Source organism: Pogona vitticeps, chromosome 3, assembly GCF_051106095.1.
Source record: "Pogona vitticeps strain Pit_001003342236 chromosome 3, PviZW2.1, whole genome shotgun sequence".
Taxonomy (NCBI): domain Eukaryota; kingdom Metazoa; phylum Chordata; class Lepidosauria; order Squamata; family Agamidae; genus Pogona; species Pogona vitticeps.
This window is the reverse complement of record NC_135785.1, coordinates 78,679,915-78,697,989: the sequence shown is the minus strand read 5'-3', so window position 1 is coordinate 78,697,989 and position 18,075 is coordinate 78,679,915. Positions and strand designations below refer to the sequence as shown.

The 18,075-nt window shown below is 38.3% G+C and overlaps 1 protein-coding gene across 3 annotated transcripts in view; it reads left to right on the top strand.

Moving 5' to 3' along the window:
- STK32C (serine/threonine kinase 32C) overlaps positions 1-18,075 on the top strand; it is a 229,833-nt gene that overhangs the window by 138,971 nt on the left and 72,787 nt on the right. For 2 of the 3 annotated variants that reach the window (XM_072995383.2, XM_078391262.1), the window contains exon 2: positions 6,063-6,118. The exons of the other annotated variant lie outside the window; for it this stretch is intronic. In XM_072995383.2, coding sequence (XP_072851484.1) covers positions 6,063-6,118 — 56 coding nt within the window. The remainder of the gene's footprint in view (positions 1-6,062; positions 6,119-18,075) is intronic. 3 annotated transcript variants of the gene reach the window in all.

The following is an 18,075-nucleotide window of genomic DNA, read 5'->3' as shown; positions in this document are numbered from 1 at the left end:
GTTTGGGATTAATCCTGTCCAGCTTTTCACATGATGTATTCTGCATATAAGTTAAATAAGCAGGGAGACAATATACAGCCTTATCGTATTCCTTTCCCAATTTTGAACCAATCAGTTGTTACATATCCAGTTCTAACTGTTGCTTCCTGTCCCACATATAGATTTCCCAGGAGACAGATAAGTTGATCAGGCACTCCCATTTCTTTAAGAACTTGTCATAGTTTCCTGTGGTCCACACAGTCAAAGGCTTTTGCATAGTCAATGAAGCAGAAGTAGATGTTTTTCTGGAACTCTCTGGCTTTCTCCATAATCCAGTGCATGTTAGCAATTTGGTCTCTAGTTCCTCTGCCTCTTCGAAATCCAGCTTCTACTTCTGGGAGTTCTCGGTCCACATACTGTTGAAGCCTACCTTGTAGGATTTTGAGCATAACCTTGCCAGCATGTGAAATGAGTGCAATTGTACGGTAGTTGGAGCATTCTTTGGCACTGCCCTTCTTTGGGATTGGGATGTAGACTGATCTTTTCCAATCCTCTGGGCACTGCTGAGTTTTCCAAACTTGCTGGCATATTGAGTGTAGAACCTTAACACCGTCATCTTTTAAGATTCTAAATAGTTCCACTGGAATACCATCATCTCCACTGGGCTTGTTGTTAGCCAAGCTTTCTAAGGCCAACTTGACTTCACTCTCCAGGATGTCTGGCTCAAGGTCAGCAACCACACTATCTGGGTTGTCCGGGATGTCTTACAGCATCGCAAAGATGCAGAAATCTACAGTCAAAAACTGGGTGAGTTTTTTTAAATTCAAATGTGGAGCCCATGCTTTAATCTCTTTCTTGAAACAATAACAATGGAAATAACAGAGACCTCAGTCCAGTTGCTAATCGCACCTTGAGCAGATCCACTGAATCAGCTGCTGAATTATTGGTCATTATGGTGGCATAACATAATGGATCCCCTGCAATGGATCAATGGATCCACTGTAGCTGAGACTATACTGGCATTTAGATTAAAAATAAAAAAAGTTTTCACTATGGTAATTTACCTGAAACAGCATCTAAATTGATTAGTAAAATAAAGACAGTATAATAATAATTGTGTGCTGTCAATTTACAGTGATCCTTTCCAGGGTTTTCCAGGTAGAGAATACACAGAGGTGGTTAACCTCCTTCTGGAGGCATCCTGGGTCTATGTAGCTTGCCCATAACTGCACAGGCTGCTTCCTCTCACAGGAGGCACCGTGGGGAATTGAACTCCAACCTCTAACTCACTGAGCGATCCAGCCATCCAAAATAAAGATAGAAGTATTGAAAACAATTAAATCACAAATAATACTGTGTGTTGAGAAACAGCAGCAAATAGAACTGAAAAAAGCATAGGGTTGAAAAAGGACTGAGGCCTTTTTCTAGGCCTTCTTCAGAAAAGGTCAGTTCATGCAACCATACCATAACACTCACAGGTTATGACAACATTAGTGGTTCATGGTCTGAGAGGGGAAGGGCATCTTGTCCCAACGTTTTTAGGATGAGCCCCCAACTCGCAAAAATCATGGGCTCTTTATGTATGGTGGCAAAAACCGTTCTCACTCATTCTCCCATTGGTTGGATCCTTTCCTAACCAAAACAACAGCAACAGTTTCATAAATTACTCAAACAATGAATCCAACACCTTTAGGAGAGAAGGGGGGCACTAGAAGTGTGCCAAAAAGAAGCAAATCTCTGAGGACCGAGTATGCTGGGTGAGCTCAAAATTATGTATTTGCGAAGGCTTTCACGGCCGGGATCTAATGGTTGTTCTGGGTTTTCCGGGCTCTTTGGCCATGTTCTGAAGGTTGTTCTTCCTAATGTTTCGCCAGTCTCAGTGGCCGGCATCTTCAGAGGACAGCAACCTGTGCTCTGGTGTAGTTGGCTTGGGAGTGCAGTATTTATGGCTGTGAGATAGGCTTTTGTCTTTTTCTGTAGATGGATGATTAGTGTGTCTTGTTGTGGGTGTATTGTTGTGCTAAGGAGAAGAGATTATCTGTTCCTGTGGTTGATGGGTATCATTAGCTGGTCTTTTGTGTGTAGTGATCCCCTGTCCTTGTGGCTGGGTAGAGTTCGTTGACCTTTTGCATGTTGTATTTTTGAGAGCCAACTGCACCAGAGCACAGGTTGCTGTCCTCTGAAGATGCCGTCCACAGAGACTGGTGAAATGTTAGGAAGAACAACCTTCAGAACACGGCCAAAGAGCCCAAAAAACCCAGAACAACTCAAAATGATGATTGGCCATTAGAGGGAATAAAAGAGAAAAGCAGAATGGTGAAAGGTAAAGCAAAAGAATACTGGACTGGAAGCTCAAATCCAAAGTAAGAGTAGTATATGCAGCAACTTTTAGTTGCAGAATCCACTTGTTCGTATCATAACTATTGTATGAAGAGCCTCCAGTAAAATGTTACCAGTCTTAGCAAGTTGCACAGAGAGAAATATAGTCAAAGTAATTCAAGTGCAAGATATCAATAATGTTTAAAATCTTTACCTAATTGAAATGGAGTTTTTTTTATTGATAGGAGCTAAGACTGATACTTTCTCTCAGTTCCACTACCCTTACCTGTGCACTTGGTGGGGACACAGGAGAGGGCCTTCTCTGTTGCTGCTCCCATACTTTGGAACTCCCTCCTACAGGAGGCCAGTCTGGCCCCATCTTTGCTGTTCTTTCCCAAGCAGGCAAAGACCTTTCTCTTTAGGCTAGCTTCCCCTCAGTGACTGGCTGCCTGAGTGAGGTTTTTTAATGGACGCTGTGCTTTATTGCTTTGACTGTGTTTTTGGTATTACTTTTGCTTACATTTTCTTAAAGTGGTATTTGTTTGATCTTTTTTAGTACTTGTCTACTTACGGTTTTAGCTTCAGATATTGTCTTGTAATGATATAAACCACTTTGGGTCCTTTTTAAGGAGAAAGGCAGGGTAAAAATATTACAAATAAATAAATATATAAATAAATAAATGTTGAAATGTTTATATTTAGCAGACACTTTTTAAAAATCTGGCTAAAGTAAATTAAATATGTATTATCTTACACAATGATTACTTTTAAAAGATCATAGCCATTATCCTAGCAGAAATAATTTTGTAGTAGTTGCTTCATCTGCAGATCCAGACCACATTAAATATAATTAAAGTGATGTATAAACACATTTCCCTCCATTATTTTCCATTACGGCTCTGGAATTAGCTAGGAGCTAAAATTCAAATTGAACCATAAATCAAATGAACAGATGCCAGCGGGCAGTTCTTCAAATGTTGGTTTCCTGCTAGCTGAAGTAACAACTATATATGGGCTCCTGCATATTTACAAAGACTCTGTTGCATTCCTCACAAAATAAAAAGAACAGCCTTCGACAGGTTGGATATCAGCATAATTATTTGCTACCTGTTTATTCCACTCTACCTTCAAGGAGCTTAGAGACTGATATATGCTTTCCAGACTTTACACATGGAGAGTTTTTTTTTAAATTAAATGGGAGAAGGAAATAAATATGTACAGTATGGGAGGATATGACTTTTTGAGAGGCTTACTGATTTCATACACTGAAAGATGTTTTTGAGTTTGTGAGGCATAAAATGAACCCTTTTTTGTTCCTATGCGGCATACATTATTTTGCTTGAAGCACGCTATTGTCTCATTCATTAGAAAATATGGACGAATACTGTAAGACAGCTAACGACAATGAAGGAGCTGTTTTATGCTTCAGCAGTTTATTAATTAGTTAAATAAACATGTACCATCAAGTTGATTCTGACTTATGGCAACCTTTGTCAGGGTTTCCTAGTTATCAATAAATCAGAACTAGTTTACAAGTATTTCTTGGCTCTTATTTTGGGAGGCACATTGGAGAATGGAATTTCCAGTCTTTGGCAAGAAGTGATTAATTAGAAATTTGCCTATAAAGTTCTTAGTAATCTGCAAATCCTAAAAGGCCAATGAATTTTCTATTCATTCATTCATTCATTCATTCATTCATTCATTCATTCATTCATTCATTCATTTATTCATTCATATCTCACTTCTTTTAGTATCAAGGCAGTACTCTGGGTGGTTACAACACAGAGAGAACAGAAATGAAGATAAAGACATGAAAAACAACAAAAATAACTATAAAAGCAGATAGCATTGAATAATCATATAAACCGAGAGAAGACAGAGGAAGTGAGGGGAAAGTGGTCAGCTAGGGTTGGTGTGGAAAGACTCAATGAAAAGCAGTGTCTTTAATTGCTTCCTAAATGTCAACAGGGAGGGGGCTAGATGGAGCTCCTCTGGAAGCTGGTTCCATAAAATTGGAGCCACCACAAAGAAGGCCCTACCTCTTGTAGAGGATTTATGGGCCTCCCTCAGGGTGGCCCCCAGAGAAGCTTCAACTGAGATGATCTTATGGGTTGGGTGGATGACATTAAGGAAAGACGCTCTGACAAGTAAATGGAACAAGGATCAGGCTATAACCCCAACAGAATAAAAATATGGTGTTGGTTAAAGGGAAGATAAGGAAAATCTTGATTGCAACAAATTTGAAAGAAAACATATAGAATACCATGTATCAGTCATATATAATACTAAATATTATTTATGATATATTTCAAGACAAATCTTGGAGGTGATGAAGATCGTATGCATATTATATTAATATATGTTGGAGCTGTGATAAAATTAAAATTATATGAAATATATTATGGTATAATATTGCAAATGAACCAGTGGCAGTGTGAGAAAGTTGTCTGGAAGGATGCATGAATTTACTTGATGTCAAGCTGATCAAACATTCATTAATGTAAGCTACAATATCTGAGTGTGAGAATCTCACAAACTGAGAGTGAGAATCAAAAAATTCAGTTCTGAGGAGATTTAAGGGAGAGCTCATCATGTGACACAGCACTAATTTAAAACCAAAAAGAACCTTTAAAAAATTATTTTGTACTGCAGGCCCCTGCAGGCTGAGACTGGCAATCCATTGAAGACTGTATTTATTGTGACAGGGGCATTCACATATGCTAAAATGATGCAAAATAAAATTGATTCCAAAACTGTGTTAAAATAAAGAACCTCCATGAAGCTATTTTTTAAAAAAACTCGATTGACAGCCAAACAAATATGGTGTCAGTAGAACATCATGCAGCTGTGATTTTTAAAATTGATTTTAAACATGCAAATCCTAATTCAACCTCGGTTTTATTGCTGGTGTGACCATGCCCACAGACAGTTTCCAGTTTGGGAATCTAAGACAACCACCTGCTCTGGCTTGGAACCAGGGACTTATTGACATCTGACCTTGGCATTTCTTTGCCTTCACTCCATCATATAAACACATTCAGGGGTGGAGAGGAACTAGTTGTCCAGCAGTGCACTGGAGCTGGTTAAGGTTTTTAGTAGTGGAAGGGATGATAGGACAGCATGTGGTGTAATTTGGGGCATGAACTTTGGCTTGTGAGATGGCCAGCTATGTGCGTATCTTCCAAAAATTGCAGCTCTCTCCATAACATTATGGCCCTTCTTATATCTTGGGAGTCCCTGCGTACCACTGTGTTTTCTCTCCCATTTCTCCTCTTTTCCATCTCTCCTTGCCATTAGGGCTGCAACATTTTATTTTGCAAAGGAGAACAACACAACAGAACTAATGAAAGCATTGAAACAGCAGAAAGAAAGGGTTCTAAAAGAGTCAGTTTAAACACATATTGCCACTGTAGAAGATTCATCATGATCCAAAGCAATCTGGTTGCAGATTTCTGTAGTTTTAATCCCACACTAGGTACTGCACAATACTGCTCAGCATAATTATTTGCTTATATTTATTTCTTGCATTTATACCCCACACTTCTTCCCAGATGCTCAAGGCAGTGTACATGGCGCCCCTTCTCCCCACTTTATCTTCAGGACATCTGTGAGATGGACTGAGTGGGAATTTGAAGGCAGGTCTCCCATGTTCTTGTCTAACCACCACACCACACCACCTCATCTGGTGATACATCTCTGTGAAACATGTTGGTGAAATGTTAAGAAGTGACATGAATGCATTTTTTCCTGTTTTGTTTTTGCAGTGAACTTTGACCATTTCCAGATTCTCCGCGCAATTGGGAAGGGAAGTTTCGGGAAGGTAAGGGAAGAGAGGGCGATTTGGGATGGAGTGTGGTCTGTTATGAAATGTATAAAGGCATAATTTTGATTTGGAAGAATCCAGGTCTCCCCACCCTCACCCCGAAATTATCTAGAAATGGAGCTTATATCTATGTAATTATCACTTCCCTTGCTGTTTCTGAACTTTTGGATGTTTTTGTCTTTAAAAGGGTTTTGTTTTTGTTTTTGTTTTTTTCAGAAGATGGCTCGTTAATTTATCTTTAGCTGGTTATTTTAGTTTTAATTTTGAAAAACCCATGCCTTTGCTTAGGACCCAAGTAATATCTCTGAAACCAAAATACCATATTTCTGTACAAATCCAAAAATAGTCTGAAAGATCACAGTGAAAGCGCCAGGAGTCCTGGAATCAGCTGAGTCGCAACATGCAATTTGTTCCATGACTCACTGAATGGATTATGGCTAATATGTACAAGTTGCTATTTCCATTATGGTCTGCTGATCTGTGCAACCTTTTAATTTAGTGACCAATAAAGAAGCTACTGAAATACAGCCTATGTGCCTGAGCATGTGTCACGATGCACACCAAACTTTTAATTGCAGATATTAATAGTATATCACGCTGAACTAACTTATGCAATAAAAATAACAAATTTGAAATGTTTTTTGTGCTGAATCTCAGTATAAATATAAAAAGCAAACACTCAGGGCACTCATTAATCTATGAAGAATAAGGAAGAAAGAAGAAGAATAAACCTGAAGCCATAGAACTATGTAGCGGAGGAGAGGTTAAAAGACATGTCCATCACAAGATTTTTAAAAAACCTGATGCAGTGAAAGAGTTATGTAAACTAGATTTTACGTTGACTTGCTCTAAACCTGGAAAATGTAACAGATTCTTTGCCTGTGACTGAATGTGTGAAATACTCTAGACTGCTGTGTTTGCTTTGTAGTTATAGTTATGTTTTGAATCAATCATCTACTTGCAGTATAAGGCTGGCAAATCTCAGAGCACCAACTTAGGCATCAAAGAATTGCTGTGCTTCACCAGTTCTCCAGGCAGGAGGAGAAGTATCTGGGTGAGCCATGTTAAAGGAGAATAGAGTTTGATTTGTCCATAAGAGGTGACTTTAAAGCCTGGACACCATCTCTGTGCATTAACAGCTAACACCAGAGTTCACCAGCTCAACACAAAGATGTTTGCATTGGTTTTGGGCAATTGTCCCTCCCAACCCTTGCCTGTCCTGCCTCTGTATTACGACAAATACTGTTATGTCATTATAGGTTCCTTCTCTTGTGTCACAATGAAGACCTGTCCCAAGTCTCAATTTATCGCCCTTGAAGTCTCAGGAAATGGATTTCAGCTCACCTGGCAATCTTTTGCATATGTTTGCTTCATAACCTTCACAACCTGAGACAGTATTGCTGTAAATCCTAGCCATGGCAGTCTATAAGCAGGAAAATATTATAGTGCTAATGTCCTGCCTGTTGACTTCCTACAGACCAATCACTTGGACATTCATTGAAATTGTATTTTCTGAGAGAGACCTTTTATTTAGTCTGACACAGCTTTTCTTATGTTCTTTTTATCTATTCAGTTTGACAAGGAACATATAAGAGTTTGTTTTTTGGGCCCAAAGAAGGTTGTTGAGTTGCAACAGGAAGGAATATACAACCTGATTTGGAGTGGGAAAACGAAGGGACACTCAATGCTTCATCACAGAGGCAATCTATCCTTTAGCTGAGGAACATGTGTTGCATTATGGGGTGGGGTTGCTTCCTTCCTTCACAGTGTCATAATTCAAGAGTAAGTAAATATATTTATGTTTGTGTGAGATTCCATTTCTTTCTATTGGCAATGGAAAAGAAATTATTTCCTTTGTAATTCAGTTTTATACATTTCTGGTGTGCATATGCATATTTCAGGGGGAGGAGCAGTGAAAGAACTGCACTATTGGCTCAGCCTATGTAATTCTGGTATTTATATACATAACATTAACAAATGGGAACTTGCTCCTCCAACAGTGCAAGGTAGGGCAGGCTGACAAATACCTTTTCTTGTACATTTCAGAGGTGGATTTATCATAATGCACATTGTTAGTGACTCTAGTGACAAGTTGATCAAGAGAAGGGGGCAAAATGCTCACTAGGAATTGGATGGCAGTACCATCTGCAGTTTATCTCTGTGAGAAAGAAAACATCAAGGCTAAGATTAGCTCACTACTTAGTGCTCAGTTAATTAGGAAAATGGTTTCAGCTGAGTGGGGGAAGAAGTTATTCTCTTCTTCGTGAAAGTTCAGGGAAACTTGACGCCTGATTGGCAAATCGTCTGGAAAAGTCAGGAAATCAGAATTTGAGGTATAAAAATGAAGACAGATATAATTTTGTTTAGCCTAGTTATTTCTTAGAGAATGCTATGCTCATCTGTTGCCTGCTACAAGACTTGAACTTTGTACATGCTCTGAAGCTACTCTGCAGCTATGCCAGAATAAGAGCATAATTAGTTAGCTTTCTTATTTTCTTGCCAGATTGCTCTGTAATTACTCTTGCCTCATCTTTTTAATTGCTTATTTTGCTCCACAAGCACTGGAATTCCTACTTTGCACAGTTGCCATAAGAATCTAAGTACTTATTGGTCTTACAGCTTGATTTTACAATGAGACAGCAGCAGGAGGATGGGGCTCCATACCCTGGGCTGAATTCTGACCTGTTTGGGACCCCCCCAGGGGGTTAAAACCACTTCAAAGAGGTGGTGAAATGGGGGAGAAGCCTGTTGATCACAGAGGAATGGCGGTTACCCACCTTTGATCCAAGAAACTCCCCAATCGACCAGTGGGTGGAAACAAGCAGCTGAACTAGCTTGCTTGCAAGATGTCGGCAGCCGGGTATGAAGAAGCGATAAATCAGCCTAATTAACATTGTGCTCCAAATGGGTGAGAAACATCTTTAAAAACTGTATCTATTTAGTATCCCTGGATATGACAATTCCTACGGCTAAAATAGCATCTCATAGCTCTCCATCATCATTGATTGAGCTGCGGAGAAGCTGGAGAGAGGAGGAGATGGAAGGAGACATAAGGAAAATAAACTGGACATTAATTAGACCCTTAATGATACTTAAAGGAAGGAAGTTCAGTATTATTTATTTATTTATTTATTTATTTATTTATTTATTTATTTATTTATTTATTTATTTATTTATTTATTTATTTATTAGATTTTTACCCCGCCCCTCTAGACTATGTCTACTCGGGGCAGCTTACATTAAAAAATCAATATAACATGCATAAAATCATAAAAATAAAATTAAACAATTAAATTCCAAATGAGGTATTACCAGGAAGGCATGACTTAAAAAGAGAGAGAGAGAGAATATATAAAAAGAGAGAGAGTGTTTGTCGTTGTAAACTTAAGAATCTTTTTCTTGAAAACACTACTGACAACAACTCTGGAAAAGAAACCTGTTTATTTTAAGTGTAACAGCTATCTAAGGCACTGGCAAAATGCCTGGAATCACTGACCTTGAATGCTTTAGGAATTAGTTTGGAATTCCCTTTCTCTTTGATGATGGAAGTGTACTACAGACAAATTAATTCTAGAAAGCCTAATTTAGCCAAAGTGGGACTTATAAACTGTATCTTGGATGTTGAACTGGATGGGACCTTGAGCCATTAGGCGGGGAAAATTCTCTATATCTGGGACTGGATTCAAACTTAATGGAACTGGATTGATTACTTTAAGCATATGAATAACTTTAACTTGAAATGCAATTTTTTGACAGATGGAGCATAATGACACAACAAGGACAATTTTGGGAGGAAACAAAATCTATCCTTCAAACAATCTTAGAAATACAGTGGTGCCCCGCATAGCGACGTTAATCCATTCCAGGATTAACATCGCTATCCGGATTCATCGCTGTGCGGGGGGGGAACCCCATAGGAATGCATTAAACTCTGTTTAATGCATTCCTATGGGGGAAAAAACTCACCAGTAAGTGAAGATTCCCCCATCCGGCAGCCATTTTCGCTGTCCGGTAAGTGAGGGCAGGGTGCAAAAATGCTGCGGACGGCCATTTTGCTGATCCAGCGGCCATTTTAGAGTCGCCGATCAGCTGTTTTCTAAACATCGCAATGCGAAGATCGGTAAGCAAAACGCTTACCGATCATCACAATGCGGTGTTTAGGCTATCTAAACATCGCAATGCGATCGCATTAGCGATTGCAAAAAACGTGTCACTATGCGGATTCGTCGTTAAACGGTGCGTTCGTTATGTGAGGCACCACTGTAGTGAGATCCCACAATGAAGAGGCAAAATTATTCACGGAGCAGTTGAAGAAGAATTATAGTCAACAGGAGACAGGAAATAATGAACAAGGAAATGAGAGGGTGGTGGCTGGTATATGCCAACCTAAAGAAGGGCTGGAGGAACTTAATGGGGAAAACCTAGTGGAGTCGAGGATAGTTTGAAGGGAAGGTAAGGGGGGGAAAGAATCAATTAAAAATAGCCTGGAATATTTATTGGAGATAGACCAAGTGTATAAAGATCTATTGGAGGTAAACCAAATGCATAAAATGGCCTCAGAGGACACAAAAGATGGCAGAATGTTTAGAAAGACAGAAAGAAAAGTTGAAAAAAAAAGATTAAGAGAAGGAATTACTTAGGAAAATGAAAAAGGAAAAAACAGGAAGGTAGCGCTCAATGTTGGAAAGCATGGGGGTAAACAAATGTTGGAAAGCATGGGGGTAAACAAATAGTACATAATGAACATACATTAGATATGATATTGTTATAGACAGGATAGAAAATGTGGAGTTAGAAATGGCTAAACAACTATACAAAGAAAATCTGTATAAAATGCTCTAGATAATATGTGTTAAGAACTTACTCAATTATCATTGGTATAAATTACAAAGTTTGTTGGTTAAATCTTCTCAAATTATATAGATTTGGAACTGGAATAACTTATGTTATTAGAGGATTTTAAGAACATTGTATACTATGAGAGTAATATTATGATAATAGCCAATATTGTATACTAAAATACATACAGTACATGAACGGTTTGAATGATCGAAAGATGTGTGGAATTTGGGGGGGACAATTGGGAAGACACCAAGATGCAAAAAACAAATAATTGGAAGCAACCCATGTAACACAATGTTTGACAAGCATGAACCAAACGTAGATAGATTGAAAAACCAATTAAAACTTTTTTTAAAAGAATCTAAGTACTTATCCTTGTGGATTTTTGGCAACTCCCTGGAAGCACTGCTTAAGTCAGGATGGACTAAGATGTTGGGAAGGTACCATGCAGGAAGATTTCCCCCAACCATCAATACATTTGGCCCTCCTAGATTTCACCCACACTAGGACAAACAGGGTAGTGTGGCTGCGTGGTTAGTGGCCTATCTGACCTGGAGTAGCCATGACACAGGGCATGGATTATGTGAGTCCTGGCTCCACTACATCACTGCCTATGTGTCCTGTCTTTAGTGCTGAATCATGGGAAACAGGGAGATGGATAAAGGGCAATATGATATGAAAAGTGTAGATCCTGGCTTCCAAATGTGCCTGGTCATGTCTGGAATATTCCCATCAGGAATATATGTTAGGGGAATGAGGTGAGAAGGTATGAAAGCCACAGGAGCAAGGGCCTGTACTGTGTTTGGGGAAGCAGCTGCTATTCCAGTGCAGGCATGTGTGTGGAACTGAATATTATCTTCCTTTTTCTCTTTTGCACCAATTTCTCTCTGTAACCAATTTGTGTTTTTCCTGGATAGGCTTTTTTCTAAAATAGCATTTTAAATGCAACCTATAAAGTTTCTACCCTTTACAAGTTTCCTCTCACAGTTAGAACACTAACACATGCTTTTCGTTGTCTACCACCCCCATATTGAGAGTGAGATGAGGGGGAGAAGCAAGATAAAAATGTCATCAGGTTGAATTTCCTGTTGAAGAATATGTAAAATCTGACAGAAAAGAGTAATTGACTTAGTTCAAGTTCATAGAAAGGTTTGGGTATAGATATACTCAGCTTGTATTTTCTGTAATTATGATGGCTCCCAATAAACACCTCCTCACAGATGGTGTTACGCATGTGTGTAGTCGATATGCTGCTGTATTTGAGGACTATTCAGAATAATTGCAGGGAGGTTATATATTAGTCCAGGAAAGTATATTAGCAAAACAATCCTAGTATCCAAAAAAGTATCAACATGGTTATGCCAGAGCTATTTTAAAAATAAGAAATCTAGAAATCAAAAGGCATATGTTACCATTATGTTACTATTGTTTAACGGTCCCTCTTCACATAATTGACCTTGTGCTTTAGTGAAAACAACAAACAGTCGAGTTTTCTTTCAGGTACACCTAGATTAATACGTATTAACAATACTACATTTTTTGCTATTATCTCTCATTTTTACAAACAATATTTATTTATTTATTTATTTATTTATTTATTTATTTATTTATTTATTTATTTATTTATTTATTTATTTATTTATTTATTTATTTATATATATGCCTCCCACTCTACCCAGAGGTCTCTGGGCGGCTTACAATAATATCAATAATATCAAGATTGTGCCTATTTTTTACGCTTTGGAAAAATTAAAGAACATGATTACATAGGAGAATAAACTGGTGAAAGAAGATGGAGAAACTTTTGAGACAGATATTAATGTGTTGCGTCAAGTTGCCATTGAGATTTGGAGTCAGATCGTATTAAGGCAAATGTCCATTTCTTCCTTTTGCAAGATTATCTCTCGAGGTAAGCAAATCTTCCAGTGCTACATGCCTGAGACATAAAAAAAAATGCAAACAAAACTACAGTATCTCCCAACTGAAGAGTCAGAAGTCAAAAGCAGGCTAATTTATCAAATGTGATTGAATCAAGCTTTTGTTGGAAAAAACTGACAGGAGTTTCCTCTTCCTGGTGCTTTGCTTTGAGGCCTTATATCAAGAATAATATCATCATTTGGATATCTTTGACTAACTCCTGCAGCCCAAATGCTTTCCCTCACCCATGATGACACCTTCCTAAGGCTACCAGGTGGCTTGTCTAAATACCATTTCACTTGCCCTTGATGCCTCCTCAGCATATAGTTGCCACAGGGCACTGTGGGAAATGTAATAAGCAGCCAGACCCTGTAATCCAGTGCTGCTCAGGTTGTTGTTGATCATCATTAGTGCATGATAAACTCCAGAAGATCTATCAACAGAGGAGAGTCCCTCACCAGAGGGCACTTTGGGCCTTATGATGAGTTCTGTGAACAAAGGCATAGGACATTTAGTCTCATAATGTTTAATTGTAGAGCCCATATTGCTAATGACAGTTGATATGGCCTATTAGGTGGAGTTACAAATTCATGGATTATATTCAAAACCTTCCATAAACTGTAAACGTAATGAATATCATTGATTAAATAACTCAGTCACACCTCCTCTGTTAAAAAAAAAAGAAATGTTAATTACATACAAAGCTTTCATTATTGTTGTTGTTATTGTTATTTGTTTGAGAGTTTGAGATAAGCACAGAATATTATAGAAATAATAAAATTCCACATAGATAATTAATACATATACTAAATTAAAAGGAAACATGCTGTAAAAGAGAGCTGAATCCAATTAAAACATAGCAGAGCAGTGAGAAAAATACTAAGTAAACAGAAGTCAACTGTATTCAAGTAACCATGCCCTGGAGAGAGGCAGTCTTCTTCCTCTTAACATATTAATTTTATTAGCTGCAGAATCTGCTGTTCTGCTTCAGGCAAAAGAAATTATTTTATTTTTCACTGATTTGAGGTGTACACATGCTAGTAAGCTAACCGTCTTTATCTGGAAGTAAGTGCAGATTTACATAGCATTCCATAGCTGTAATATCAACTGAGGACATATGCCTATGGGAAATAGATCTCATACAGAGAACTCCTTGATATCACAGCACACCATCTCCAACACTATGCTGACATTAACAAGTTCAACTGTAAATCACCTACTCATCAGTCATCAAGTGATGAGGTATCAGCTGAATTGATTGATATGTGATTCAGAGAGAGAGAGAGAGAGAGAATAACTGATTTTCTAGTTTAAGAGTGATAAATGAGAATGACTTGGAAATTTTAGCAACTTAGCAGAAGCTGCTTCTGTGTAACTTTTCTAAGGAAGGCACATTTTTAATGCGATTCATGGTTCATATGTAACTTAATGTTATGATTGCATGGCCTTATTACTTCTTACTGCTTGTAGCTGAAAACAACAAAGCTTTATTCTATATAAGTTGAATCCTTAAAGGTCAATGGACCTTTTGCTAACTTTGATCACTGCAGACTAGGTGCTGTACAAAAGTGTAAGGTAGACAAGAACATCTCCAGAAAATGTTTCTCAAGCAGGCATAATCAGCCAACCTCATCTTCCTCAGACAAAGTCGTTGGAGAAAAAAAAAATGTATCCACTCATTCTATGACCCTAATTTTATTTGTAGAGAATTAGCTCCCATTCATTGGCTCCTCAAAAAGAATGATCCAGAAAACAAAGTGTAGTCAACTTAATCCACTTGTGCTCATAATTATTGGTGATGGAGTGTAAACAGAATGGAACAAACAACAATATTAATTCCCTTTCCCTTCTTCTGGGGACACCGTGGGACTGTGCAGCTTGCCCATAACTACACAGGCTGGCTGTTCTCTCAGGAGCCACAGTGGGGAATTGAACTCCCAGCCTCTTGCTCTGCAGCCAGATACCTAACTCATTGAAATATTCAGCCAGCTAGTATAAGGTCATAAAAAGGCAAAATGACCACAAAATATTATTGATTCATTGATTCATTGAGTGATTGGTTCATTGCATTTCTATGCCACCTTTCTCTTAGCAGTGGAATTCAGGGCTGCTCACAAATCATTAATAAGACAAGAATTAAAAACAACATATAAACAGTGATTAAAACATTGTTAAACAAGGTTTTAAAAAGCTCACATTATAATGGCTAAAATCTTATTGCTTAGTTATACCTGCAGTCAAGCATTACTCAAAGCAGTTTTTCTCTGCTAAATAACAAGTCCCCATTTGGATTTTCAGATGTGTGCCTGTCTAATAGATTGACATGCACCCTAGAATTGAAATAAGGACCTGTTAATGGTCAGGAAATCACTTGACTTCTGGGATAGTATATTGGTCAATAAAATATCTGTTAGAGGTGCCCCACAACTCTTTATTATTTCTTTGCAAGAGGTCCAAGTATTTGGAAAATATTTGTGTGTAACTGCACTCATATAATGTATTGATTTTATTTTTATTTTGATATGGTCTCTGGACTAAGCAATAAAGACTCTGTCTGCAACAGACAATGACAGTTACCTTGTGAACACTGCTACCAAGGTAACTTTGAAGGCCACAAGAAAAATTCTGAAATCCCTGTCATTGGGATATCTTTATTACACCTTCCAAAAGAACACAACATCTCTACGAGCTTTTGACATCTCTTTATTAGGCAAGATGTTTTGAAAGGCTTGTGATGGGATGAAGGGGAGGAATTTGACTTGATGTTGGTATTATGGCCTGGTCTTGCCACAGTGATGTCTGAATGGTCTTGGTCTTTAGCCGAAATGGCCGAGGAGAGATCTGTTGATAGTAGTAGCCCCTTGGAATTCTGGGAAAGGCAGAAAAGTCTGAAAAGAGAAGTGATAAGGATCTAAAGGGCCAGAAACAGGTAACATGGTGGAAGGGATGCTATTGTTCACATTCTAGAGTAAGCAGATAAGAAGGAACAGCAAGTTGCTCAGTCTGAGGAACCAAGCCTGGACCACAGATCAGGTCACCTGATTTGGATGAATGGATGAATAGCTCCAGCACTGACCTCATGGTACACTGGTGAAACTGCAGTATTGCAATGAAAACTGCTCATGACCTGAATTTAATCCTTGGTTCAGGTAGCTGGCTTGAGTTTGACGCAGCCTTCCATCCTTCCAGAGTCAGTAAACTGAGTATCCAGCTCGCTGGAGTGGCAACATGTAGCCTGCGTAATTAAAATTAGTAAACTTCCCTATTAAGCACTATAGGGTAGTATGTAAGCAGCACATTCTGCCTTTGCTTTGGCCACGGTGGTATAACAGAGTTCAATTTGACAGCTCTCTCTACTAAGAAATTACTCTGGTGGTGGAGAGAGTGAGATACCTGGACTTGATGCTGGAATCTCAATCTGAGACCCTTGGCACCTTACACAAATAACAAAGAACACTTTTCTTTAATTGCCACTGTGTTCCATGAATCTGAGGATTCCTGATGGTCTAACTGTGGCAAAGATCCAGGTCAACCATGAAAGTATGTGGATGCACTCACAAATGCATGCCTATTTCAATAACCTTATGTGGGTGTGTGCTCACACTTATCACTGAACATTATACTCTAATTCTATTTTTTAAAATCAAGCAAAATTCTAATACTGTAAAATTGTTGCCATTCCAGGAAAAAGACTCCCCTCAGTTTATAAACTGCAAACATTAAACTCTGTGCATTTAAGCTATGTCTTTGCACAAAATCCTTAAAGGATATCAATTCTGCTTCACTAATAATACAGTGCATTAAGTATTTTAGTTACCAAAGGCATCATAGTATGGGTCAGTAATACATGCGGTGCTATCTATTGCACACAACAGTTATTGGCTGTCTTCATTTCAGGAAAATGTAGGTGCATTTCATTTGTTCACTGCAGCATGACTGTGTTTCTGCCCTTGTTAATTTCTTGCATTGTCACTTCTTTCAGTAACCTCCCTTTCAACGCAGTACAGAAAACGTGTGTTTTCAGAGCAGGAATGAACCAGACTTTTGTCAGATGCCTAAGCTGTGAGAAGAGAGAAAACAATTAACATCCCAACCTTTCTGCTCCTTCTTTTTCTTGCAATCTTTCATCTTTGCATCTGGTTCTTTCTTTCTGATGTGTTGCTAGTCAGGTACAGAGTAGAAAAAAGTTCAGACTGGCAAAGGTTCAGTAGCACTTCTTTCTATTTCCAGGTTCGGTGGCAGGTAGGACCATATTTGAAACAGAAGTAAACATTGAATTATGTTCATTGTGGATCAATATTTGCCTGACCTGAATTCTTATTATCTTGGCTTAATTAAAACTGGATTTAACAATCAACATTAAAGGGTTGGACAGAAGCTGAACTACAAATAAACTGTAATTCTGTGTTGGAGATATTGCCATTCTGTGTCACATAAAGTCAACATTGAAGAACATCAACTATAAGAATAAAAGGAATGGTCAGAATCCCGTTGTTTGCATAAAGTCTGCATAACTTGCTGTGGCCAATTGTGGCTAGTTGCTGAGATGCCATACCATTAATGATTTAATAAACCCGTGTTCCTTTTTGGCTGATATCCTAGAGGTACTTGCTGATGGGGCTCGATTTTGACTGGACATGGGCAAACTGCATAGTTAAGTCATCTTTCTGTCTTAACCAAAAAGCCTCCAGTGCTTTGCATGTAACGTTTGCATGTAGGAGCTGCTTCAAATGCTTCCATGAGTCTGGCCCATCTTTTTTGTACCCTTTCCAACTCTGTGCAATAACACCAGGGAATCGGAAGTATCACAATGTTCCAAATGTGGTTGCACCAGCGACTTATCCTACTTATTTGTATGATACTTGGCCTTTTAATAAATTGTGGCTTATGGTGTCTGTGTTTTTATTGTTTATATTGATCTACCGTACCAGATCCTATGATTATTTTCTGCTTAATCATCATCAGTTCAAACAACATGAATAGCTATGTGAAATCAGAATACTTTCTCTCTCTCTCTCTCTCTCTCTCTCTCTCTCTCTCTCTCTCTCTCAAACACACACACACACACACACACACACACACACACATACACACATACCTCACTTTGCACTTGCTGATACAGCACCACCTCTGCCATTTGTTCTCTATTTATTCAATTTGTAGAGATTTAGAATTTGGCAGATGATTTTATCTGT